Below are 25,628 nucleotides of genomic sequence, written 5' to 3'. Positions count from 1 at the left end.
TAAAAACAAATAAAAGATACAATTAATTATAAAATAAAATTCACTTACCATAGAGTAAAGAGAAAAAAATCACAATATGAGATAGTAAGAAAAAAAGAGAGAATTATGAAGAAGAATAGGAGAGGAAGGAAAAAGATGGAGTAAATGAATGTAGAGAAGATATGGTATTTATAGAGATCAGCGACACATTTGTAGCGGTGTTTTTGTAGCGTTTTATAACATTTTGTAGCTGTTATTCATTTTCTAGCGTATATAAAAGCGCTAGTAATTAGTAGCGGTTACATATGTAGCGGTTATTAACCGCTAGAAAGTTAGTATTTTTTATTTTTAAAATCTCAACGAATTTTAATTTACAGGTATGTATTTTGTAGCGGTTCATAACCGCTACAAATTTTTTCACGATATTGTAATTTGTAGCGGTTATTAACCGCTACAAATTACAATTTTCACGAAATTGTAATTTGTAGCGGTTAATAACCGCTACAAATTACAATTTCGTGGAAAAATTTGTAGCGGTTAATAACCGCTACAAATGAAAATTTTTTTTTTTTAAAAAAATTTTACGAATTTTAATTTATACATATGTATTTATGGACGAAAAATTTGTTAAATAATTTATTTTGGATGCTGCTACTCTCCATCATCATCCGGCCTGAAAGGACATATTTTAAAAAAATTTGTTAAATTTATGTTGTATTTGGAAAAAATTAGTAATTAGTAGTTAATTATTTAAATAATTTAAGAAAAGACGTGTACCTGATAAGTGGCAAATTATCATCTCCTTGAGGAAAGAAGTCTTCAAAATTCGAGGGTTGGAAGGGTTCACTGTCGTAAATAATGTCACCATCACCCATATCGTAAAGATCCCGTGGTTTGAGGTGAACGACCATATTCCAGTCTTTATGTTTCTCGTCCTCGACATAGTAAATTTGGTGTGCCTCAGAAGCAAGGATATATGGCTCATCATCTTCAGATGCCCCCGTATGAATAAGTCTTGAGAAATTGACTGAGGTGATGCCCAAATGGTCAGTAGCGAGTCCCCGTGAAGTTGTCGTATTTGCCCAGGAGCATTTGAACAGTGTCACGGTGAAAAGCTGGTAAGTCAACTCAATAATGTCAATTAGCTTTCCATAGTAAGTGACGCCTCCAAAGCGCATATCGCCATCACTACTGCTAGCATAACATCTCGTTCCGAATGTCCCGCAAACTCCAGAGTTTTGTGTGAGCAATCCCTGATCACGTGCAACCGTACAGAACTTGAAGCCGTTGACATTGTACGCGGTAAACCTCCGTGCATGGTCTAACGGACCGAGAGAAAGAGCTCTGAATTCATCTGTGTATGGGCTGTTGTCATTACGTATTCGACGTGTAAACCAACTGGGAAACTCTTTGTGGACTCTTTTATCAATGTCAGCAGAACGCGCACGGCCCCGTAGCTGACGCCTGAGATAACTCCTAAACTCACTATAGTATAGTGTAATTTGTTAGAAGAGTCAATAAGAAACAAATATAAAGTGTAAAAGCTAGTGAGCTTATATGATATATATACTTACTGCATGAAGGGTTCAACTTGGCTGCAATTTATCAAAACGTGTCTGTGTGCCTGGAGTTTCTCTGTAGGAGTGAGTCTGAAGAATTCATATCCTCCAACTGGTTTCCCAACAGGAGGAAATAAAGTTGACGTGGAAGGACCGGGAGGAGAATCATCTACGCGACGCGGGCGGTTAAAAGATGTCTCCATGTCATCAAAGTACCTCGAACAGAAAGTTAGGACCTCATCTCCGGAATAACCTTCTGCTATTGACCCCTCAGGCCATGCCTTATTCCTAACATATGATTTTAATTTTCCCAAGTACCTGTAAGTTAAAATTGCATTAATAATTACGAGTAAATGAAAGAACAATGTGAAATTTAAAGAGGCGGGAATAAAAGATAATCTAGTACCTCTCTATAGGGTACATCCATCGATAGTGAACTGGGCCAGCAACCTTTGCTTCTCGAACAAGGTGGACAGTCAAGTGAACCATAACAGTAAAGAATGATGGAGGAAATATCATCTCCAAGTGACAAAGTGTAAGAATAATTTTATTTTGCAGCTGATCAAGCTCTTCCGCTACCAAGACCTTCGCACACAACTTCTTGAAAAATGAACATAATTCTACCAAAACCACCGATACATCAGAAGGAAGTGTGTTTTTCAAGGCCAATGGAAGTAACTGTTGCATAAGAACATGAGAGTCATGACTTTTCAACCCAGTAACCTTTCGAGCCTGCAGATCGATACACCTTGAGATGTTGCTAGAATATCCATCTGGTACTTTTATGTTCTTCAACGTCGAGAGGAAGATATCCTTGTTCTGCTTTGTCAAGGTGAATTTAGCTGGCTGAAACTTGTCGTTTTCATCAGGCCAAGCCTCTTCACGAATTCCCCAGGCCCGTAAATCTTTTCTAGCTGCGAGATGGTCTTTGGACTTTCCAGCTTCATTGAGCAACGTATATAGCACATTATCGCACACATTTTTTTCAATGTGCATAACATCCAAACTGTGTCGTAGCAAATTAGATTCCCAATAAGGAAGAGTGAAAAATATGCTTCTCTTCCGCCATTGCATAGGTTGCGTATCAGATGTCCCACGAGATCGTCGTCCCAATCGTTCGGGATCCACACTCTTACCAAACTCGATATGAACATCTTCTAACTGCCGCAAAATATCCATACCAGACAAAGTAACAGGAGGATCTCTCTTCTCCTGTTTCCCATCGAAGCGAATCCGTTGCAATCTAAGTCTGTGCTTGGAATCAAGGAACCGTCGATGTCCTATGAAGCACCACTTGCGACTGTGTGGAAGGCGACATGGCACAGAATCAAAATTGCACTCAGGACAGGCCAACCCAGTATGCACATTCCAGCCAGACAAAGTTCCCAAACCGGGAAATCACTTATTGTCCACATCAAGGCTGCACGGAGATTGAATAGTTGCTTGTCATGTGAGTCATATGCCTCAACACCATTCGTCCATAGGTCGAGCAATTCGTGTATCAACGGTTGCAGGTATACGTCAATATCATTTCCTGGTGCTTTCTTGCCAGGAATGATCATGGAAAGCAAAAAGGAGCTCTGCTTCATGCACATCCAAGGTGGTAGATTGTATGGAATTAACACCACCGGCCAGATACTGTAACTTGTGCTCATGTTTCCGAAGGGATTAAAACCATCGGTTGCCAATGCAAGACGTACATTTCTAGGATCATTGGCAAAGTCTGGAAATTTCGCATCAAACGCTTTCCACGCCTCCGAGTCTCGTGGGTGCCTTAACCTACCATCTAGGTTTTCCTCAGTCGCGTGCCACCTCATGTGCTGAGCCATTTTTGATGACATATACATTCTTTGCAACCGTGGTTTCAAAGGAAAGTATCTAAGAAAATAATATATTAAAAATTTAAAATACCGAATATTTTTAGAGACGGAACAAGTAACACGCTGTAATAATTTGTACCTGAGAATTTTGGCCGGTTTCTTCTTTTGCTTCTTGCCCTTTCGTACCGACTTATAGCGTGACGTCTTGCATCTCGTACAAATCTCTTTGTTGGCATCATCTCCCCAGTATAGCATACAGTCGTTTGGGCATGCATCTATCTTCTTATAGTTCAAGCCAAGCTTGTTAATAATCTTTTTTGCTTCGTAAAAAGACGGAGGGAATTCAGCTTGGGGGAAAGCATCTCCCAGTAACTCCAGCAACATAGACATCGCCTTGTCAGTCATACCGCACAAGCATTTGATGTGATACAGCCTCACCAAGAATGACAACTTCGAATACTTTGTACACCCAGAATAAAGAGGCTTGTCAGCTTCGGTCATGAGGTCAAAAAATTCCCGAGCAGTTTCGTTTCTTAGAAACTCCGGTTGAGGTCCCTCTACTTCATCTTCGTTGGGATTCGAGCTTTCGTGAACACCAAAAGCATCACGCACAGCATCATTCACGGCATCGGCCTCATCCACTCGAACTCCCATCCGTGAAACTACTGGCACTGACTCAGCACCCATATCTAGCCGTTCCCCATGTAGTTGCCAAAATACGTACTCTCGCGGAAAAGGCTTAAAGATTAAATGTTCCCTAACAATATCTTTGGGATGCCACTTTTTGAAATTACATTTAGGACAGGGACACTGAATCTTACCATTTACGGCAGCATTGGCGAAAGCAAAATCCAAGAAATAGTTTAGACCAGCCAAGTATTGCGGAGTCGACCGGTGCAAGTTGATCCACGACCTATCCATGACTAATAATGCTCAAATTTCGTGAAAATATGCCACAGAGCTCAAAGAGAAGTTAAAATGAAATTCAGTTGAAGTGCTTCAGCTTATAAAGGAGGGTGGAGGAACGGTCATTTTTTTGTAGCGGTTACAAAACCGCTACAAATTTGTAGCGGTTTTAACGGAAAATTTCAATTTCCAGCGGTTATTAACCGCTAGAAATTCTAAATATCGGTTACAAACCGATAGAAATTTCTAGCGGTTTAACGGGAATTTTCTCTCCATCTGTTTTGAATTTTCTAGCGGTTTTATAACCGCTAGAAAATTCGGTCAAATTTGAGAATTTTCTAGCGGTTCACGTGAACCGCTAGAAAATTCTCAAATTTCTAGCGGTTCACCAGAACCGCTAGAAAATTCTACAGTTTTAAAAATATTTATTAAATTAATAAATGATTATAGAATTATTTCGAGTAATTAATATGTTTAACGTGTTTAATAAATTGTAATGTTGATGTTGTAATAAATAAATAAATATTTCAATATTAATTAGTACTTGACATAAATAAAATTATAGAAATAAATCAATAAAGGAAACAAATAAATATAAAATTTAGATAAATATCTAAATAATATATAAAACCGTAAAATTAAGATTCTAATAAAATCCGATACAATGAAAGCAAATCATGGGTGGGGGGCAGAAGCAGCATCATCGGGATCATCCTCTGCTGAATCCTCCGGCTGACGGTGGGCAGGCCGCTCAACCTGCTGGGACTGGACTGGCGGATGGGGGGTAGGGGCGGGACTGGTGGCATGTGTAGGTCGGGGATGTCAGGAACCGAGATGTTTGGAGCTATACTGACCACCACATGACGCAGAGCCGTAGCAGCTGCCAAGAGCTGGTCAAGCTGCGTCTGGAGCTGACGATCACGCTCCTGGAACTGACGATCACGCTCCACGATCCTGGCCTCGAACTCTTGTCTGAGCTCCTCTCGCAATTCCTCTGAAGATGAGGAACCCGGCCGCTTCGCACTCGCATGAGAGCTCCCAGCAGTATATGAAGGGCCAGCGCCACTTGAGCGGGGCAGCCTAGTCGGTGTAGGTCCAAGTCCAAGCCCGCTAACTCGACCAGGGTGCTGCGGCCGGCCAAGACCCGCTAAAAGTGAGGCGGTGGGATCCAAGGCAGACCCCTGAGACTCACGCAACTCGGAATCGACCTGAGTCATCCGTGCCTACCAAAATTAATATAAAGAAGTTAATTATAATATAATGATATCTACACTGTGATATTATATTAATATTTAATTTATTACTTACCGCTATCTCCTCAACCTCATCCGACGCACGCCCGTCTCGGGGTCTATACACCATCGGCCACATCTCGCCATAAGTGGGCGTGTATCCCCGCTCCTGCTGCGTCTTTTCTATCTGTAAATGAAATCAAAGAAATAATTAGTTACAAATTAAATACATCTACATATTTAATAAATTTATTTCAAGTACTCACAATCTCGTCATAAGTGATCGCAAAGCTCCTGGATCCAGCCCTATGACGTATCGTCTGATGCCTGACGCTCCTAGCATTTCTCCTAGAAAGAGCCTGAAGCAAAATGTAAAAAAATTAAATTAAATGAGTCAAGTCGGATAAAAAATAAAGAAATTATAATTAATACAATATTATCATACCATCTGGTCAGCCGTCATCCTAAAATAGACGTAAGTGGACCAGTCTTGGTCCGGGACTCCACCAGGTACATCTGCCAGTATCTCCTGGAGGGGCCTCGTCCCGTCACCTTTCTTCTCCCTCCACAGGTCGGCCCTCCTGTTCTTCCATGCCATCCCCAGCCTCTTGATCGTGTCAGCCCTCAACTCCTCCCCCAGAATAAATTTACTCTATGATTAAAATAATAAATTAACTAAATAACAAATTATAAACAAATAATTAAGCAATTTCAATAATTAAAAACAAATAATTAGTTTTTAACTAATTTAACAATATTATAAATAAAATATAAATTAATCAAAGTTTAATAATAATTAAACAATTAAGTAATTTAAAAAAAAAATATTTTTACTCAACTAAATTTAAAATTATTATAAGTAATAAATTAATGAAATCAATAACAAATTATTTTCATTTAACTACTTTAAATAATTTAAATTAAAAATATATATTCATTTAACTACTTTTAAAAATATTATAAATAACAAACAAATTAAATAAATAAAAAATTATAATCAAACAATTAAATTATTTGAAAACAAAATATATAATCATTTATTTAAATTAAAAAAAATTATAAATAACAATTTTATATTACCTTCATTATTTCCCAGCCTTGCTGCTTCTTGTCTGAGGTGATCTTCTTCCAGTCCTGCACGTAGATGGGGAACAGCGTCCACTGCTGACCAAGGAGGCGCACGTACTTGTTGTACAACTGGCCACCTTTCTTCGTCGGTTGGCCCAACTCATTGAGCGGCACAACCACTCGTCCGCCCGTCATCATAGACAGCTCTCTGGCTGTCAGCCTCCGATAGGACCTGTTCCCCTCAGTGTCTACAAAATTTAATTAAGAAATAAATTATATATCAATAAATTAATATAATTTCTATATAAATTAAATACTGATCAAAACTTTAAAAAGTTAAAATAAATACTTACCGACAAATTCCACCTCATAACCAGCCTGACGTCTCGGAGCAGGACGCTGTGCAGCCTGGGGATACTCATTCCCCTGATCCTGCTGCTCCTCCTCCTCCTCCTCCTCGTCAGCAGCATCAGCATGGGGTTGCTCATCCCCAGTAAAATGAGCCTCCTCAGTCCGCTCAATACCATCCTGCTCCATAAAACTGAGGATATCCTCCTCGCTCAAATCGTAGTCATGAATGCTGGGAAATGGCTCATCAGCATCATGATGAACCTCACTGGGTCCAGCTCTCTCAGGATCAACTGGGTCTTTCCCATGTCGACGAGGCATCCTAATAACAACAAATAGTAATTATTTATAAATGAAATAAAAAAATTAATTTATAAGCTATAACATAATAAAATTAATAAAATAAAACATAAAATAAAAATTATTTATCAATAAATTACTATTTTTACCTGAAAATAAGGATCTGCAACTGAATCAGAACTCAAATATGTTTGTGAAGAAAATTCAGCAGAGCTTCGCTTCCAGAACGATTGAAGAAGTGAGAGTGTGGGGGGGGTATATATAGACCGAAACTTTCTAGCGGTTAGGCACAAAACCGCTAGAAATTTCTAGCGGTTTTGTGCCTAACCGCTAGAAATTCCCAACGGTCATATGACCGTTGGGAATTTCTAGCGGTTCGCGGCCGAACCGCTAGAGATCTCTAGCGGTTCGGCCGCGAACCGCTAGAAATTTCTAAACTCCTCGGGGAATGAAAAAAATTTCTAGCGCTTCATGCATCAACCGCTAGAATTTTTCAGTGTCTAGCGGTTTATTAGCCTGAACCGCTAGAAAGTAAACGCTACAAATTTGGCGCCAAGTTCCCGCCAAAGCCCGGGAAGTTTTCTAGCTCTAATTTTCTAGCGGTTAGGGGGTAACCGCTAGAAATGTGCGTTTAATGGTCAAACCGTCTGTATTTTGCAGCGGTTTTTGTAGGAACCGCTAGAAATATCTGAAATTTCTAGCGGTTTTCTTTAACCGCTAGAAAGGTTCCGCTGCTACTTTTACAATTTCTTGTAGTGTCTATTCAAATTAATCATCTAGCTCTTTAAGACCGAAAGTAGTATTTTTTATTTTCCCATAGACAACCAAGATACATTGAATCTATGGAAAGTCTATCCACCTTCAAACCCAAGGTAGCTCAATCATATATAAATATATATATATATATATATATTTATATAAAACATGTATGATACTGTTGGGTGTGTGGAGTTCATCCATTTTTGCTTTTCACTGCACACAATCAGAACTTTTCAAGGAAGCTATATTACAAAGCATCAGACGCTAGTACTCCTCCGGTTCTTAATATAGGACTCAATTCTTGAGTTGGTTTTGGTCCTAAATATAAGACCCATTTATTATATTTATCAATTTTCTCTAAATTATCCCTATAGATACTCCCTCAACCATAATCAAATAGAAGAGGGAGATGAGGTATTAAAAAAGATGATTATGGTGTTTTAGGAAAAATGTGTCACTTTTTTTATAATTAACTAACTTACCTAATTTTCTTAATCTAATCAAATTAGTTAAATGGGTCTTACATTTAAGACCGGAGGAGTATATTTACACATACCCCAGAATTATTATTCTAGTACCGTATAAAATAACGTCTGTTGAGTTCTTCCCTTCGGTCATTTCTGTAAGCATAGCATCCAATGGAATAAATCAACCATAGGATAATGATGAGAGTGAAGTTCCCAACACAAACATTAAACCAACTATTCCTAATGTTGTCCAGCACTCCAGCCTTACATGCGTTGCAATCGAAGCACAAAACGTTAGGATTATTGTCCCATGCATTACAATTTGGATTTGAAGACGTACCATTTTCTGGCTTATTCCATACCATTGGCGATTCGTATTCGAACTCACAAATTCTTGACGGCTTACAACACCCTGACTGCACAAATTCAGCCAAACATCACCATGTTCTCTAATCATTATATATTATTAGAGCAACAAGTTATCGTCAAATATTTGAACAAGTTTCAAACGCCACAGCATAAACAGTTCCCAGTACAATGATAATTAATCCTGTGTTATATATTAAGATCACCTTTTTTACAGCTCAAATGGTATAGAACAATAGATTAAACAATGTCAGTTAAAAAAAAAAAGTATAGGAGACTTTTCATTTCAAAGGGCAATTAAGTGCATGCGGCGCAGAGATTCTTAATTAACCTCCATAAATTTTAAGGATGGTGTAAATATTCTTTAAAATTCTACATTGGAAAGTTCTTGTAAAGTTCAGAGAGAGACAAAGAATGAAATTGTGAAAGTGTATAGTTAGAACCTTAACTCTATAAAAGAGAGAATACGTACCATCAAGAACTTTAAGGATATAAATTTTTGAACATGAGAAGAATAAAATATAAATCGTACCACAATATATAACATCGTTTTTCATAAAATTGAGGTGGATTTGTATTGGTTTGTTATATAGTAAAACATTGTGCATGTCACAATAAGATGGTGTTAAAATGTATAACATCGTTATATATATATGCATTGGTCTGTTTCTGTTAATCTGAAGGAAGTTTGTTTTGCACTTTGCTGCCTTTGTCTTCGGTAAGCTTTTGTGATTCGTACTTTAGTTTTTTCCATCAATAATACAAGTGTGTTATGTTATTCAGGCAAAAAAAAAAAAATTTATTTTATAAGGATGCACCGCAATGTGATATCCTTTAACACAAACACGCAAGGGTGGGATAATTAGATGAGAAAGTAGATCAAAATGAAGAACCACCCTGAATCGGAGATAAATTTGGTTGATGGAAAGATTAAACAGTGTCGTTTTGATGATCGGCGTAAAATTTAACGCAGACTTGAGCTCGCTGCAAGCAACTGTTGATGTTATTCCAATTATCGATGTTCTCTGCTCTCCTCTGCAACCAGGTGGAGTAATCGCCAAGCCTTTGCTCCTCGAACCCTAATCCAGACACAGTTTCCCCAGCCCCTTTATGGGTAATCACGTACAAGAAGACACTGAAGGCGAACAACGCAATGATGATCAGATTCATCAGAAACAGGTAGATACAGAGGCAGGCGGTGGCGCTGCAGCAAACTCCAATCAGACCTATCGTCGACAACACCATGATGCATATGCCGAATATGAGGACCGGTTTTTGCAACCATTTCTGGCAGTCGCTATCCTTTCCCAGCAATTTCGCTTCCAAGGTTACGGGGATTGACAGAACAAGCATGGAGAAATTGATTAGCAGAATCAAATTGTTGCTACCCGAAACATATAGAATGTCTTTAATTAATAATATAAGAAGATTAGCTAAACTAAATTCTTTTTTTTGATAGACGAATAATTGATGGAATTCCAAATGAAGTGGGTCTTACAGGTTTTTTTCTGGGAGAACTTATAAAATATGCAGGGGGTGGACGAATTTCTTCATCTATTTTATTGTATTTTTTTTAAATCAAACAACTCCCAGTCATGGTCAGATCGGATTATCCATATAATATACGAAAAGAACTCTAGATATTTGATATCTTTCTCTGAATGAGATCTCAATTCTAGTGATGGTTTTCTTAGATATCTTACAACTAGAATCTGTCTTTTTTCCGATCCAGTTCCTCTACCATGGCGAATCCCAGTTAGATTAAGGCATGATGCACATTTTAGTTACTGGGAGAATCCAAATACTCTCTTTCGGATCTAGGAAAGAGCTCTCAGGGTGTGTTTGATATGAGGGCTTTGGAAGGGAAAGGAGGGAAGGAGAGGGATTTTAATTATTTTCCCTCGTTTGGCAACACACAAATTTTAAGAGGGGAGGGAAAAAATTTTAAAATTTCCCCTCCCCTCCCCTCTTCAACCTCCCTTCCAAAATTGGGAGAATTTGGAGGGAAAGGGTAATATTTTGTCATATTATGACCATTATACCCATATTTTGTCATGTTGTGATCATTATGTTTATATTTTGTCATGTTGTGACCATTATGCCTACGCTTTAAATAAAATAAGAGCAAAATTGTCCATATTAAAATATTTTTCCCTCCCCTCCCCTCTTTTTTTATAAATCCAAACAAGATAATATTAAAATCTTTTCACTCCCCTCCCTTCCCCTTCCTTCCATTAAAATCCCTCCCCTCCCCTTCCTCTCATTGAGCCAAACATGTTTTTTCCCTTTTCAAAGGTACAGGAGCGAAATTGAAGAGAACTGGAAAATCGAATTTTTCGGCATTGGGAAGAACCGAGTTGAAGGAAATTGCCGATTTGAAAATCGGAGATAGAGAAAGCCTTACGAAACAACGAATGAGAAAAGGTCCTTTTCCCACTTACTTTCCCCAAGTTTTGACCATCTAATAACAAAAAGAATAACTCGATCGTTAATATATTAACTAGTTACCCTCGGCTCATATTTGCAGATGACTTTCAATATATTTCATCCGGAATAAAAAGAAAATCTTAAAGTTTATTAAGTTTTATTTAAAGTTTAACAATTTTTTAACTTTAGTTTTATTTAATATATATTATACCTCATATAAACAAAATCAGTACAATAATAAATGGAGGGTAAAATTATATATTTATACAAAAAAATTCTCTCAATGCCCTATAAACAGAACCAAAAAATATCTTCTTTCTACTTTATAAATAGAATGAGAAGAGTAACTAATTTGAGTAAATTAAAAAAATTATTTAAATTAGTTATTTGTAATAAATAGGTATTATTTTTTTTAAAATATTTTTGTTAATCAAGCATATTGGTTAGAACTATTATTATTACAATAACTATCTTGATAAAATTAGATAAATATAAGAGATAAAGTGGAGGGTAAAATGGAGGGTAAAATTGTATGTCTATACAAAAAATTTCTCTTAACGTCCTATGAAGGGGGCCAAAAAATGTCTTCTCTCTGCTGTATAAATAGAACTAGAAGAGTAACTAATTTGAGTAGATTAAAGAAATTAGTTAAGTTAGTTATTTGTAATAAATAAGTATTGTCTTTCCTAAAATATCTCTGTTAATCAAGCATATTGGTTAGAACTACTATTACTATAAGAACTACCTTGATAAAATAAGAAAAATATGAGAGATAAAGTGAATTGAATTAATACTGAATAATTGTTTTACTTTGTATTTTTTTAAAAGAATTCGAGGGAAATAGATGGCTGCAATTTTCCTTTTTTCCTTTCCTTCTTTCTTTTTCTCTGTTTTTTTTTTCGGTTATTGAATTTGATCGGTGGCTTTTGGCAGTAGCTGACAAATGGCAATGCAAATCTGCATCATTGAGACATGCCTGGATTATCTGAATTTTGATCTGAGTTACAATTCAATGAAAATATTTTCGATATTTATTTATTTTGGCCTGAAGTTTTCGATATTTAAATGTTAGTAGTCAACATTGTTGTTGATTATAGTTCTCAGTGACCATTAATTATTATTTTTGATAAAATATCAGAGTTAGACTTACTTGGCCACATTTTTTTTTGAGTGAAAATCCACAAGCACCCCAAGAAAGAATGAAGTTCGTCCATAGCTTCGGGTCAATATATTATTTTTAATCCTTGATATAAAAGTTAGTTTGAATTTTTGTTTGATTCTAAATATAATATTCTCATCCATTTTTTTTATATTTATTTTTTTCAAAATAGTCTTTATAGTATTTACACATGTTAAAGGTTTAATCAAATAGGAGTTTTAACTAATATATATGATTAATAACTGTATCCTAGAAATTTTATTTATTTATTTCAAATAAATAACTTAACTAATTTCTTTAATATACCCAAATTAATCAATTATGTTTTATATTAAGAATCAAATGTATTATTTACCCCCAAAAAAGTCTTTGTTCGGTTAAAGGTCCTGAGAATAATATTTCTAAATACGATGATCTAACCTAAATGCTGGTATCTGGTGCAGCATATGCAATAATAAAAACTTCTCTACAAATAGGAGCTCGCATGTCATTAGGCCATTGGTGTTTGATATGTAACAGATCAAAGGGACAGAACATCCGAGCTCCTGGGTCGAGCTGAACTGTGATGGGTCCTACATGAAGGGCTGGCTCATCACAGATGAAAATGGTCGGTAACTGGCCCGTTCTTTTTGGGACACATAAGCCCATAAAACAGGCAGAATCATGGGGTGCCTCCCAAAACCTCATCCTTGCACAAAGTCTAATACTTGTTCAGCATCATTTATACAAGCACTTATAAATATCTTTCATATAAATCAAAACAAAATTTCTCTTAAATATTTATTTTATATTTCATAAATCACGATTAAAAAACTACTTAAAAAATTTTCAAATGAGCCAAAAAGAACTGCTTTGAAGCTTTCACTTCCTCCCTACATTAATTTTGGGGTGTATTTAGGTTAAACAAAACAGTAAAAAAAAGAGTTCTTTATTTAAAATTTTTTTAAATAAGTTTAAATAAATACATTACAAGAGGCCATTACAAATTTTATTCAGCACTTTACAAAATTCACTGACATTATATAGAGAGGGGTTACAATAGAGCCATCAGATCTGTGTTTTATATATAAACAATATAACCATCAATTCATGGCTTATACTAGCAACAGCTAGAATCAAGAATTACATCTGATTGCTCCTCACGAAACATCACTTCCTAGGAACTGAGGAATCAAGCAGTCCAGCCCTAGCAGCCCTAGTCAAAGCTGCCGGCCATTGCCGGCCCCATACGCTGGTGCTGTCTCTCCTACTTGAGCTCTCCCATAGGCATCAACAAAGGTTCTGGGTATTGCTGCAGCAGCACCATACGGATTTGGTGCTGTGTCAATGTAGAATTAATGCATCAAAGATGGAAATGCACGCATATATCAGATAATAAGACATCAGCATCCAGGAGATAGAAAGTTACCATGTGTTCTTTTCTCAACATTCTGAATCTCAGCTCGTAAAAATTCAACTTCTCTTGCCATTCCTATCAGATTCTTCTCTGTTGCTTTTAGTTGCTCCACTAACTCAACGTTTTTGTTCTTTTCATATTCAAAGGTTGCACTGTGCCCAACCAGATTCTCAAAGAATCAGCAAACAAGGTCAAAAGTTAAAAAAAGAAAAAGAAAAAGATAAAGCACCAATGAAGAGCAACAAAGAAAATATGAAACAGGATGTAATGCCAAAGCAAATGTCGGAAGATTATGTGCATATAAAAATTGCCACCAATTCCCAGCCAAAAAAAAAAAAAAAGACAGCCATCAATAATAAATACCATATGACTTAAAAACGTGATCTGACAAAGAGATCAATACAACTTACACACACTTACGAGACAGGAGTCTGTTGCACAAAGTACAAGTTAATATAGTAGATCATAACAATAGGAGACGGTCATAATGCTATTCAAAATACCCAATTTGAAGACAACACATCATGAATGCATTCTGGTCTCACCATGTTTAGACAATCCAATGAACAGCAGCCGGGTTCATTGCAACTTGTGTACCAAAGAATAGGGGAAAAATTAGTATGCATTCTTTTCCCTTTGCACAATTTTATCCAACAATCACATGTGCATTCTCACAATAAAAAGGAGAAAATCTCATCAATGAGTTTAGTATCAGTTCTGGTCTACACGCAGAAGGAAGAAACCCATAATAGGCAAATGACTTACCGTAATCTCTGGTGTTCTTGCACTAAGCTGTCCAGTTCATCCTGCAGATCTGGCAAACTCTTGACATCACCACGGACTTTCTTCAATTCCTGAGTAGCTCTTTCAATCTGGCTTTTCAGTTCTTGTCTAGTGGCTACCAAGCTCTGCGCTTCAAGATGGGCTAGTTTGAGTTCCTTCTTTACATTCTCACTAGCTCTAATGTCTCTCTCCATTTTTGCAATCTTATCCAGTAAAACTCTGATCTGGATATCACTTTCAGTTTGAATGCTCCTAATATGTGCCCTCAGTTTATGCACTTCCTGCTGAGCAGCGACAAGCTCTTCTCTCAAGGCCACATGAGTACTTGCCAGCCTACGGTTGTCGCCCACTAGTCGCTTTATTTCTTCTTCCTGAGAAGCAATTTCATCCCCCAACATTTGACGGGGCAGGGCCTCTAGAGAAGGATGGCCTGCAGAAGAACTTACACCAGTATATGGACCATGCCGCATCATCCCAGGAGCTTGGACAGAACGCCCCTCATATGCTGCTGGAATATTGCCTCTGGCTGCCATTTGTCAGATTGAGGACTAGCGTTCAACCAGACATCGAGATCGTACACTTCCAAGCTATCTGCAGCAAAATACCCTCTGCTCCGATAGCAGGGGATATGGACCCATAGTCATGATTTATGACATAAGCGAAAGCAAAAATGGTTGCCTACTTTAAAGAGAAAGCAAATGTACAAAACAAATGGTCACAGGACCCATGGCATATTCATTATTGAAGGAAGCTTATCTCGAATAGGACATTTTCACAATCTTATCCAGGATGGGGCATGGCTAAGGCCATCCCACTTCCATACTTCCATCCCGTCCCAGAAAACACCCTTACTTTTGTTATTAAATGATGAGTTTTATCATAAATGGCAAACAGAATTCGAGAAATAAACTTTATCAGGAAAGCAATGCATCAGATCTATATTATGAAATGCACAATATGAATATTCATTACCTTCATATTTTCAAGCTAAAGGTCTAACCAAAAGTTCCAGTGAATGTTCTTATATAGGGACAAATCACGGATGACTAGGTGATTCCAGTCCACAAATTATCATACTTCAAATAAAAATAATATGGAATTATGGATATTAAATTTAGTCGAAGAATACATCAACCCAAAAGTTTAAGTTGTTAAGTGAAGGTTCATAATTTTATTCATTCCCTAATAGAATGAACATTTGTGGATTCGGTTACCAAAATTATTGATCATTTGAACTGGGATCAAACCTTCTTTTTTCTACCGTAGTTTAAAATTCTCAAAGTCCAAATATGATGAACTGCATGAGTAATAGAACTACAGTTCGTCACTTGAACCATATGTATAGTTTATTTACGTGCCAGAAAAATATGGTGTGTGCTCACTGATTAAGTAATAAAAACTGACAACTAAGCGTATGTCTGGGTGTCTGTTTTGGGGTCCCAGAACAGACGCCCAAGCATTCTTTAATAGACACAAGACAACACCATTTCTGACAGCAAACTCATAAGCATAGCAAGTAGAACTACTAGGAAAATATTAGCAATTTCTGTTTTTGGCCAATAGAGGGTGATGAGAGATTCAGACCCCAAATGCTGTGGGTTGCAGCCAAGTGCTCACTAAATAAGGAGGATAAACCATCAACTAACAAATAACAGAACAAATGCAACCCCATTGGTGACAGCAAGCTTGCAAGCATGGGCATAGCAAGCATGCTTGCAAGCGGCACTGCTAGGAAAACATTGCAAGCATAGCAACTTCCCTTTTTGGCCAATGTAGGTGAGGAGGGATTGAAACCCCTAATGTTCTGGGTTGTAGCCATGTGTCCCCTGAGTGAGTAAGATAGACCAACAACTAACAAATACAACATGGGGGAGAATTGGGATTCCAGAAATTTTTGAGTTTAATCTAGTGTGCCTATGTTTGGGACCCCGGCATCATGCAAATACTATTATACCTGCGAATCCTATTGAATTCATGTGTATTGCTTGTACGTTTTTAATTGTTTTTACGTACCTCATTTATGGACATTGAAATATTGGTCTCTGCTACAAGCATCTAGGATAAAGTTTTAAAATTTCGGCATTGAGCACCATAAAATCTTGAAAAACGGTAGCAATGAATTCAAAGGATGAACCCTCGCAAGAAGGGGAACCAAAGGGATGATGCCTAAAACTGTTGTATCAACTCTCTTTCTTCGCAGTTATTGTTAACAGGTTTCAAGATTTTCAATCCTGACAAAAATGTCCATCCTTCAACGGGCTTTAACATAAAGAAACATTGGTCAATTCAACAGCGCGGTACTCAATTGCAAAATTCCAATTGAATTAGAAAAAGAACCACAACGTGCGAACCAAAGCATCTAAATCGTATGTATCCAGAAGAATGCAAACAGAACAAATTAACCAACTAAATACATTTAAAAAAAAAGTATTATTTTTCATGCCCAAAACAATTCCAACCAAAAAAGGGTGTTGAGTAAGAGAGAAAGTCAAGGGAATCTCGAGATAAGAGGACTTACTGTAAATGGAAGAGCTAACCGATAGCCGATGGAGCAAAGATGATGAAGGATGAATAGCCAGGGCAGGCAACCCCCGTTCCAAGTGAGAAAGAGAGGGCACTACGCAAAGGGCCACGGTCGACGAGGACGAACTTCGAATTGCCTTGCCCCACCAGTGCTTTCGCAAATTCACTGCATAAAATATTTTCGTACGAATATAAATAGGGTGACACAGAATGTTATGCTGCCCAAAAAGAAAATATTAAACAAGGGACAATGAAGTGAAACCAAAGATATTATTTTATTGGGAAAAAATATCTACTTTCAAACGGAAAATTACAGAAAATATATTATTAGCTCATTAATAACAAGGTTTAAAAGAGAAAAGAAGAAGAATAGAATAAAGTAGTTCTTTTTCTTTCTTTCTAAGCTGAATATACCTTCACCTTAGACTTGGCATCCCGAGGTAAGGACCGCACAACACAGCCCAACTATTTGTGGGTCTGTTTGGATTAGTGAGAAAAGTAGTTTATTATCAATTTGATTTTTAGAAAAATAAAATTGAGTAAAAATTAAATTAGATAATTTGAATTGTGTTTGAATTGGAGTTTAGAGAGTTAGTTTGTAAAAGTAATATTGGTAAAAAATTATTTGGATTATGATTGAGTTAAAGTAAGTTTAGTTATAAAATAACCAAAATGGGTATAGGTCTTAATAAATAATGAAACATAATTAAGAAAAATAATTTTACATAATACAATGAAATTAAAATAATTTAATATGAAGAAATTAAATTTAATGAGTGAATTAAATTTAAAAACTTTAGAAAAATCATAAGAAATATTTTTAAATATAAAGTAAAATATGATAAAAAATGAATTGACATAATACAATAAATTTAAATTAATTTAATATAAAAAATAAAATTTATTGAGTGAATTAAATTTGAAAATATCAGAAAAATGAAAAAAAATATTGCAAATCCCTACAGCTCCATATTCAGTCGGCCTCCAGCTCCTCCCTTGTTTTGCTCGCTTGAAAAATTAGAACATGAACAGTGATAGTCCAGTCGGCAACCTTTCCCAGCACATTAAAGGTGATGATCAATGGCCCCAAAGTCCCCTTAAAAGCCCGCTTTCATAAGCTAAAAGCAGAACTCTCCTACTTATTCAGGGTATGTTTGGATTGGCGTTGGACAAAACTGACTTATAGTCTAACTGACTTTTGTAACTGAAGTTGGAGTAAAAGTCAGTTTTAGTGTAATATGATTTATGTTTGGATAGGTGTTTATAAAAAGTCAGTTGAAAAAGTTAAAAGTTGTTTGGATGATTAATAGAAAAGTTAGTTTGGTTGTAAATGACTGAAAATGGCATAGACTTTATTGAATAATAGTGTTTGAAATTATATGTTTTTAATGTGATAATAGTTTAAAAAATACATAAAATTATTATGGTAAAATATAAATAGTTTATTTGTGAGATTATAAAATAAAAATATTTGTTACGGAGAAAAATTTGAAAACACATTGTAGATAATTAATTAAATATACATAATGGATAAACAAGAATATAAATTAAAATTTATTTGGTCTCTAATTAAAGTAAATGAAATCACATGACTAATTAGATCGTAAGCTTTGTACAATTTTCCTATAAGTCAGTTAGAAAAGTTGATTCAGATTGCGTTGGATAAGTCAGTTAGAAAAGTTACTTTTTCCCATAAGTCAGTTAGAAAAGAAGTCCCATCCAAACAATCTTCTGAGCCACAATAAGCCACTAACCTCAGTTTCACGCTTTTCCATATGCCTTTGGCTTCTCCAACTGCAATCCAAACATAACCTCAATCGGGCTTAAAAATCACAGCTTCTGATTATAAGTGAGATTAGTTAAACTCTGAGCCAAACATCCTACTGAGAGAGCAACCGCACTTATAGCTTCAAAAGCTACTTAACAAGCCCTCAAACACTTAGGCAAACAGAGCATGTATATTTGTGTCTTTTTTTTTCCCCAATATAAAAGCTTTAATAAATTTTAGCATAATCTATGCTGTGAATATAAGTCCTGAATTGTGGTATCACCCCCCCCTTTTTGGTGAGACATATAATTCAAGTTACTTATTGCTGGCATCACAGGCAGTTTCTCTCGTAACAAAAGTGAAAAAAAAGTAGTAGTAGTGTAGAGATGATGGAAAATGCTGGACTTTTTATACACATTCGGAAAAACCAACTTGACTACTACCTCTTGCTTATATATGAAATCTCTTTCCCTGTACAATCCATGAATAAAAATTACATTTTAAGATCATTATGATGAATCCAATCCAAAATATTCTGATTCATTTTGTCAATCGAAGGCAACCATTCACTTAAGATCTGCCCAGAACAATGCATTGGTCCTCTCAGAACGATCAAAGTTTTAGTCATCACGACCACTTTGTGGGAGAGTGTGGTGAAATCCTCTGTTGTGTTGGATTGTATAGTTCAAGTTAAGCATTATTTCGTGAATCTCATTTTTGTTGAGAGATGCAAGCTCAGTTTGGTGGGCAAATTCAGGAACTTTTTAGCATGATCAGTTTATTATGCGTTTCCCTACTTGTTTTATAAGCTTCTGGGTCGCTTTAAAAAGCTGCAGATCCAATTTCACGGCATAACCAAGTGGTTTAATTTGAGAGTTTCCAGCTTCTTTGGATGCACACCTAGCTTTCAAACTGCTCTCACATTATTATTAATTACGGTTGGCAATCATATTTCACAAACTCAGATATTGCATCAACTCATGAATAGATTTTACTTGAAAGGAAAGTCATCATCTTGCGGGGTTCGAACCAGCAATTTGGATATATGGTCCAAACTAAAGATTTCTGTGTCTGAAAAGCAGAGGGTCTTTCGCTTCTCATTCCCGGTGATTCGTTGTCGTTCGTTTAGAACGCACCCAACTCATCATTCCTGTCAAGGATTTGAAGCACAGAGTAAACCTAACTTTCTTTTTCCCACAAGATCTGAAAGAATTATGTAGCATTCGTGTAAATTTTAGCTAAACAGAGGGTTTTATCAGCACAAATATTGGATTCATTTAGTTGTTTGATCAGCATTTTCCGGGTTCTACACTTAGCGCCGTGAAAGAAAGCTGCTTGTTTGGAGTGGAGATAGTCCCACATTGGGTATTCATCCTGTGAGCAAAGCAGTCAGCAGGTATAAAAACTAAGGAACCGAACGGACAAAGCATACCTTTCTCGGCCTTTTGGCTAAGATCAAGTGTAGTATCTGTTCTTATCAGTTTAATATCTGATACGTGGGCCATCGGCCCACATGATATTAAATTAATTTTTTAAGGGGGAGGGTCCATTACAGTAGCTTGCTGCTGGGATCCTCGCGTGTCGCCCATGCGTTGCACTACTGCGCGGGCCTGGCGCACCCCGCCCAATCTAGTTGGAAAGCTTTTCTTCTTACTTCGTGTCAGCCCTATTGGGTCTTTGGGCTCGACATTGTGTCCTTAAGTAGGCCCGGTAGTGATGAGGGGCCTAAAAGGGGCAAGTGAGTCAAGATCCTTGCGCGATTTTAGTTCGTTTGAGGGAGGTAAATTCATGTGAGATTATTGATTCGGAAATTAATAAAATTTTAATTTAGTCATTGTCTTGTATGAGTTGCTGATTTTTCTTTCCTTCATATCTTATGCTTTTGTCTGCTTATAACCGGGCCAAAGCTCAGGTAGCCTTCTAATTTCTAGAAGTAAACACATTCTCTCTGTTTCCGCCATTTGCCTTGGGAGGTAAGTTTGTCTTCAACTTCTAAAATTCTTAATTCTCCGGTCGCCACACCTTCTCCGTATTTGGTTCACATATAATACTCTACTGGTGCATTTCGTGGATTTCTCGGATAAATAAATGAAAACAAGGTCCAAGTAAAGAAGGCTGGAGTTGAGTCTTGGAATTTCCCATGGTAGAATGATTAATCAACACCTACATAATCAATTAGAATCTTAGTTTTCAAAATACCCCTGAATATATGATAAAAATCAAGAGAAGGAAATTCTCAATTAAATATTGTTTACCGGTCTCTAAAGCTCTTAAAGCTAAGTTTTCATACAGAAATAGGTTATGTATTTATAATCAAGATCAACTTCTCTGTCAAGTATCAATGAAGTAGTTATTTTTCTCATGTTTGAAATATTCAACTATTTATACTGTAAGATTTTTGGCTCTGTTCTTCATTTCTGTTGCGGGCATTTGTTGCAGAGATGAGATATTCAAGAGGGTGCACTGATGGATCTGGGTTGTGGCTCTCCATAGGATGAATAAGTCCAACCTCATTTCTAACAACCTTTAATTGCCTGATAGTTAAGAAATTCAAGAGGAATAGGTAATATAGCCAAAATCCATAAGCTTTCCTGTCAGGCTTGGCTATTACCAAGTCTAGCCTAGGTTTTTGGCAGGCTTAGAATGACTAAATAAATGCAAATATAAACCCCTAATCAGATGATATCTATTGGCCAAAGGGAAAGCGTTGTTAACAAAATCTAAAATTCAGAGGTGAAAATAAAACATGAGAAAACTCAAAATATAATGTAACCCAGAACTCAGAAAGACAAAAAATCTAGGGCTTCCAAAATCTCATCATCATCATGGAAAAAGTTGCTGAGCTTATTAGTTTTTCCTGAATAAGGCATGAATGTTTCTATACTTCTTGCTGTAAAAGAAAGACTTTGTCTAAAGCTCTAAGCCTAGCACATAGTCCCACACCGAGGAGTCAGACTGTGAGCGAAGCAGTGAAGAGAATCTGTGAAATGCCAAGGAAGCGTTTACCCAGCATGATCATGAATCAGGTTTCTCTCAGAAGCCTTGTTCTCTATGTCTCTCAAGAATCTCAAAATCATGTTCGTCCAGTCAATCACAGGGCTCATAAAGAAACACATCATGCATTGACCGAGCATAAAGAAACATCTATTACAGATTTCCTACACTTCATCAGTGAAGAATCTTTCAAGTCCCAAAAAAAAAAAACAATGAAGAATCAACTACTCCCTCCGGTTTTAGAGATGCTTAGTTTTTTTTTTTAATAAAATAACGTTCACTTTTATCTGAACATTAATGAGCTTTGTCCAAATCTTCGTTAAAAAAATTTAGCAGAATAATTAAGAAGAATAATATTAGCAATAATCAGGAAAAAGATTCATCTGCATCCTCAACAACCTTATTCACAAGAAGAAAAAAAAAGCCTGGTTAATAACTTCCGTTGTCAAAATTTCAAAAACCGAAAGAAATTCTTATATATTGACTGAACATAAACAAACCAACGCATTTGAAACTAAAAATATAATTCAAAACAAAGGCATAATTACTACAGAAAACCAACAAAGTAATCTTCACCAGAAGAAAATGAAATACCATTTTCATTTACAGTGCCATCGTTTTCATTGAAAAAAAAAATTGAAGTATCATTCGCACTGCATAGCTAATGTCAGTATTGTTAGCACAAAATAGAAAATACTGTTTTTTTTTTTTCCTTCCTAATCAGAGACTCTATTGGAAGAGAAAGAGAAGAATGCAAGTGGACAGAGTAGGAAGAATGAAGCAGCCACTATCAAAATAGACGGAGATTAAGCCAACTGATAACCATCGCCTAAATCCGACGCATGACTTTGCGTGCCAAAGAAGAAGCCAAAATCATTAACAAAAATCCTAGTTTTTCTAATCAAATGTGTCAGCTTTTCTAACTACATTAACTTTCTTCTCCATAGCCTAAAATGTCACAACAACCTCCATTGAAAGGGGATGAAAGATGAAAGCGAGAGAGGAAGGGTGGAAAAGGGAACAAGATCCTCTCAGCTAGAGATGGTCATCGAGCTAGTCCCAAAAGAACAGCCTCCTCACGGGCCATATTTGGCTGTTGGCTTGCCAACTTCCATCCTGTTTTTTCAAATTTTTATACATATATTTAAAATTTTTTAAATCAAATTATAAATTTTTATAAACCAAATTCTTCTTATTCTTATATTTTTATTAATTATATAATTAAATTAATCTCAAAAATTGAAATATAAAAATATAATTTACTGTTAACAGTTATTTTATTAGTATAAAAATGATAAAACAATAAAGAAACTGAGAAATCAAATTTATAATCAAAGTCTCTAACAAAATGTAAGGTTATATGTAAATTAAGTAAAAATAATAATTTTTTAATTAAAATTGGTAAGAAAATGTTAAAAAAGAGACTGATAAGCTGGCCCGTAGTGGGTTGTGGGCTGGTAAGTGTGGGTTAAAAACGATAGCATGATTTCTTATTTCTTTCAACCCAACTCGTCACCTTACGAAAGTTGGTGGATTGAATTCGTGGACTCAATCCATATTACTGATGGCCCACGGTGGATGACAATGAGCTCTGCATTTCCGTCATCAGATAGGTCAGAAGAGAACAAAAATTACCGTATCAGATCACGAGGGATTTGGCTGCGAAGAGGAGCTGAATGTAAATGGACGGCCAAGATTACAACTGACGGTGGAGATGTAATTTTGAAAGCTGCATGATGTGTCTCCTTGTGAGCGCTTAGATCAATATTGAACGGATGGAATTCAAAGATATTGAGGGACGCTGAGAAACTTTCACATCTTCAATTCCACCAAACCCTTTTTATTCTCTGAAGCGTAGCGTTTGCAAGGCACGGGACATCATATGGAGAAAGTGGAGAGAAAAATGGAAATCGGAAAACATAAAAGACATTGTTTCTTAGAAAGCATTAAAAATGAGAGACATATATTAGGATTGTAATTAAAAAATTATTAAAAAAGTTTTCAATATAAGTAATTATTTCTTACGTGGAATTAGACAAATTTATAATAGTACAATTAGGGAATACCACTTTTTTCATGGTATTCCTCGACCCCATATTATGAGTTTGTTTAATTCTATATAATAAGTAATTTTTCATGCTAAACACTATTTTTTCAATCTTAATCTTAATTCGTATCTCTCATTTTCAATGGTTCGTAACAAACGTTAGTAAACAGAAGAGAGTGCTGACAAGGAAAGTGAGAAGGCGAGAAAGGAAGGAGCTTGAGAGAAGGGATTGTGCGTGATAAAGCCAGTGATAGAGACAGAGAGACAGCAAGTGATAGAGCCAACGATAGAGGAAGAGTGATAATTTCACATGTGGCAATAGTAAACGTGAGGGTAATTAGCTAAATAATGAGAGGGGATAAGACGATATGAAATGATGTATTGGGCGTCTATTGAGTTGATATTTCACTGTACAGTATAATTTTCCCTTTTCAAATGGACATTGTAGAATCCACACGTCCAGTGGCTGAGGAATGTGAGCTCTCATTTCCAAGGGGTGGCCCCATATATGCTCCGAATCTTGTCCCAGCACTAGGGTTGCTGAGTCTGAGAATTCTGTCGTCTGTGAACTTGAGGTATTAATCTTCCATTAATCCTAGATGCTTCTATGCCAAATATAGTACGGGAGGTTCTTGTTTTCACCTCATTCTCACGCCTGAAGTGTACTGTTTGGTTTGTTTGTGCGGAAATTAGAGGCAGAGTTGCATCAAGATGCTTCTGACCTTTGTGATGATGACATCTCGTGTGTACACTTCATGTGCTTTTTTCTTTTGTGTTTTTCCAGTTGTAGCATGTTTCTTCTCTTTTAGAGGCACTGACTTGTGCTGTTTTAGAATTGCTGAGCTTAAAGTATATACGGAATAGGAGTTAATGAATATGGCTTTGAAGAAAGAATTCCAGGTTACAGAGAACAGTGAAAATCATCCTCCAACTTCGGACCAATCTAATGCAGGGTAAGTGATTTTTTTTTTTTGGGTTGATATTTTATGTTTGGCTTTATGTGGTGAAAATTTGGCACCTTCGTAGTATGATCAATGTACATTTTTGTGCACAGTTGCAAGGCATCTTAATTGTTTGTTGCTTTTTCTTTTTGGTGTATCAATGGTATGTCACTTTAGTATCATTGCTTTTGACAACTTCAATGGAAGAAAGGTAAAAGTAAGTGGTTTGCTTGCCTAGTTTCTGATCTTTCTGAAGCTTCTTTCTGGTATGATTCTATGTATTAGTGAACTTACCAGTTAAAATTTTATTCTTGGATCACAGGGCAGAGCAGAGCTAATCTATTTTGAACACCTTGTCCTGTCAATACAATTCTCTAACCGATGGATGTACAAAAAAAGTAGTAAATGAACGCCGTAATGGTTCTAAATATGCATTAGAGGGAAAATACATAAGTTGTTGCATCAGAATTCGGAATGCATATATATTCTTTCTTTGCTTATTATACCATATATTCTTGCTTGTCATGGCAGAATTTTATGTGTTCTGTGAGATGTGTTGTGGTGCCACTGAGCCTTCATCCTGGTTATGATAAATGTGCCCGATGTGATTGTGAGTAATGTTATGGTCTTGCAAGCTCAAATGCTTATGAACTTATATGTTTCAACATATTATCCTTCAGGATAGAAGATGACCACAATGTATCGAGCAATGATCATGCTTCTTTAAACACAAATATCTGTGGTACAGGATCAGATGTTCCTACATCATTTGAGCCATCAAATCGA

At 36.3% G+C, this 25,628-nt stretch overlaps 2 protein-coding genes and 1 non-coding gene across 4 annotated transcripts; 1 reads left to right on the top strand and 2 right to left on the bottom strand.

Annotated features, from left to right (window-relative positions):
* Positions 1 to 9,734: 9,734 nt before the first annotated feature.
* On the bottom strand, positions 9,735 to 10,157 carry LOC114752889 (tetraspanin-8-like). The gene has a single exon (XM_028941586.1). The coding sequence runs from the start codon at positions 10,155 to 10,157 to the stop codon at positions 9,735 to 9,737; it is 423 nt and encodes a 140-aa protein (XP_028797419.1).
* Positions 10,158 to 13,304: 3,147 nt separating this feature from the next.
* LOC114752892 (protein FLX-like 4) lies at positions 13,305 to 15,150 on the bottom strand. 2 transcript variants are annotated; one of them, XM_028941590.1, is made up of 3 exons: positions 14,552 to 15,150; positions 13,799 to 13,938; positions 13,305 to 13,708 (listed from the first exon to the last, which is right to left on the bottom strand). In XM_028941590.1, the coding sequence occupies exons 1-3, from the start codon at positions 15,100 to 15,102 to the stop codon at positions 13,590 to 13,592; spliced, it is 810 nt and encodes a 269-aa protein (XP_028797423.1). In that variant the 5' UTR covers positions 15,103 to 15,150; the 3' UTR covers positions 13,305 to 13,589. The 2 variants fall into 2 exon arrangements, with proteins under 2 accessions (XP_028797423.1, XP_028797424.1); XM_028941591.1 differs by having other exon boundaries at positions 13,305 to 13,681.
* Positions 15,151 to 20,288: 5,138 nt separating this feature from the next.
* On the top strand, positions 20,289 to 20,484 carry LOC114752898 (U2 spliceosomal RNA). Its single transcript, XR_003740913.1, has one exon. It is a non-coding gene; the product is annotated as a U2 spliceosomal RNA (small nuclear RNA).
* Positions 20,485 to 25,628: the final 5,144 nt, after the last annotated feature.

The sequence above is a fragment of the Neltuma alba genome, unplaced genomic scaffold (assembly GCF_004799145.2).
Source record: "Neltuma alba isolate B1F8T4 unplaced genomic scaffold, ASM479914v2 tig00007603_pilon, whole genome shotgun sequence".
NCBI classification, from domain to species: domain Eukaryota; kingdom Viridiplantae; phylum Streptophyta; class Magnoliopsida; order Fabales; family Fabaceae; genus Neltuma; species Neltuma alba.
Note: the sequence above shows the minus strand (reverse complement) of the source record. Positions and strands in the feature narration are given on the sequence as shown.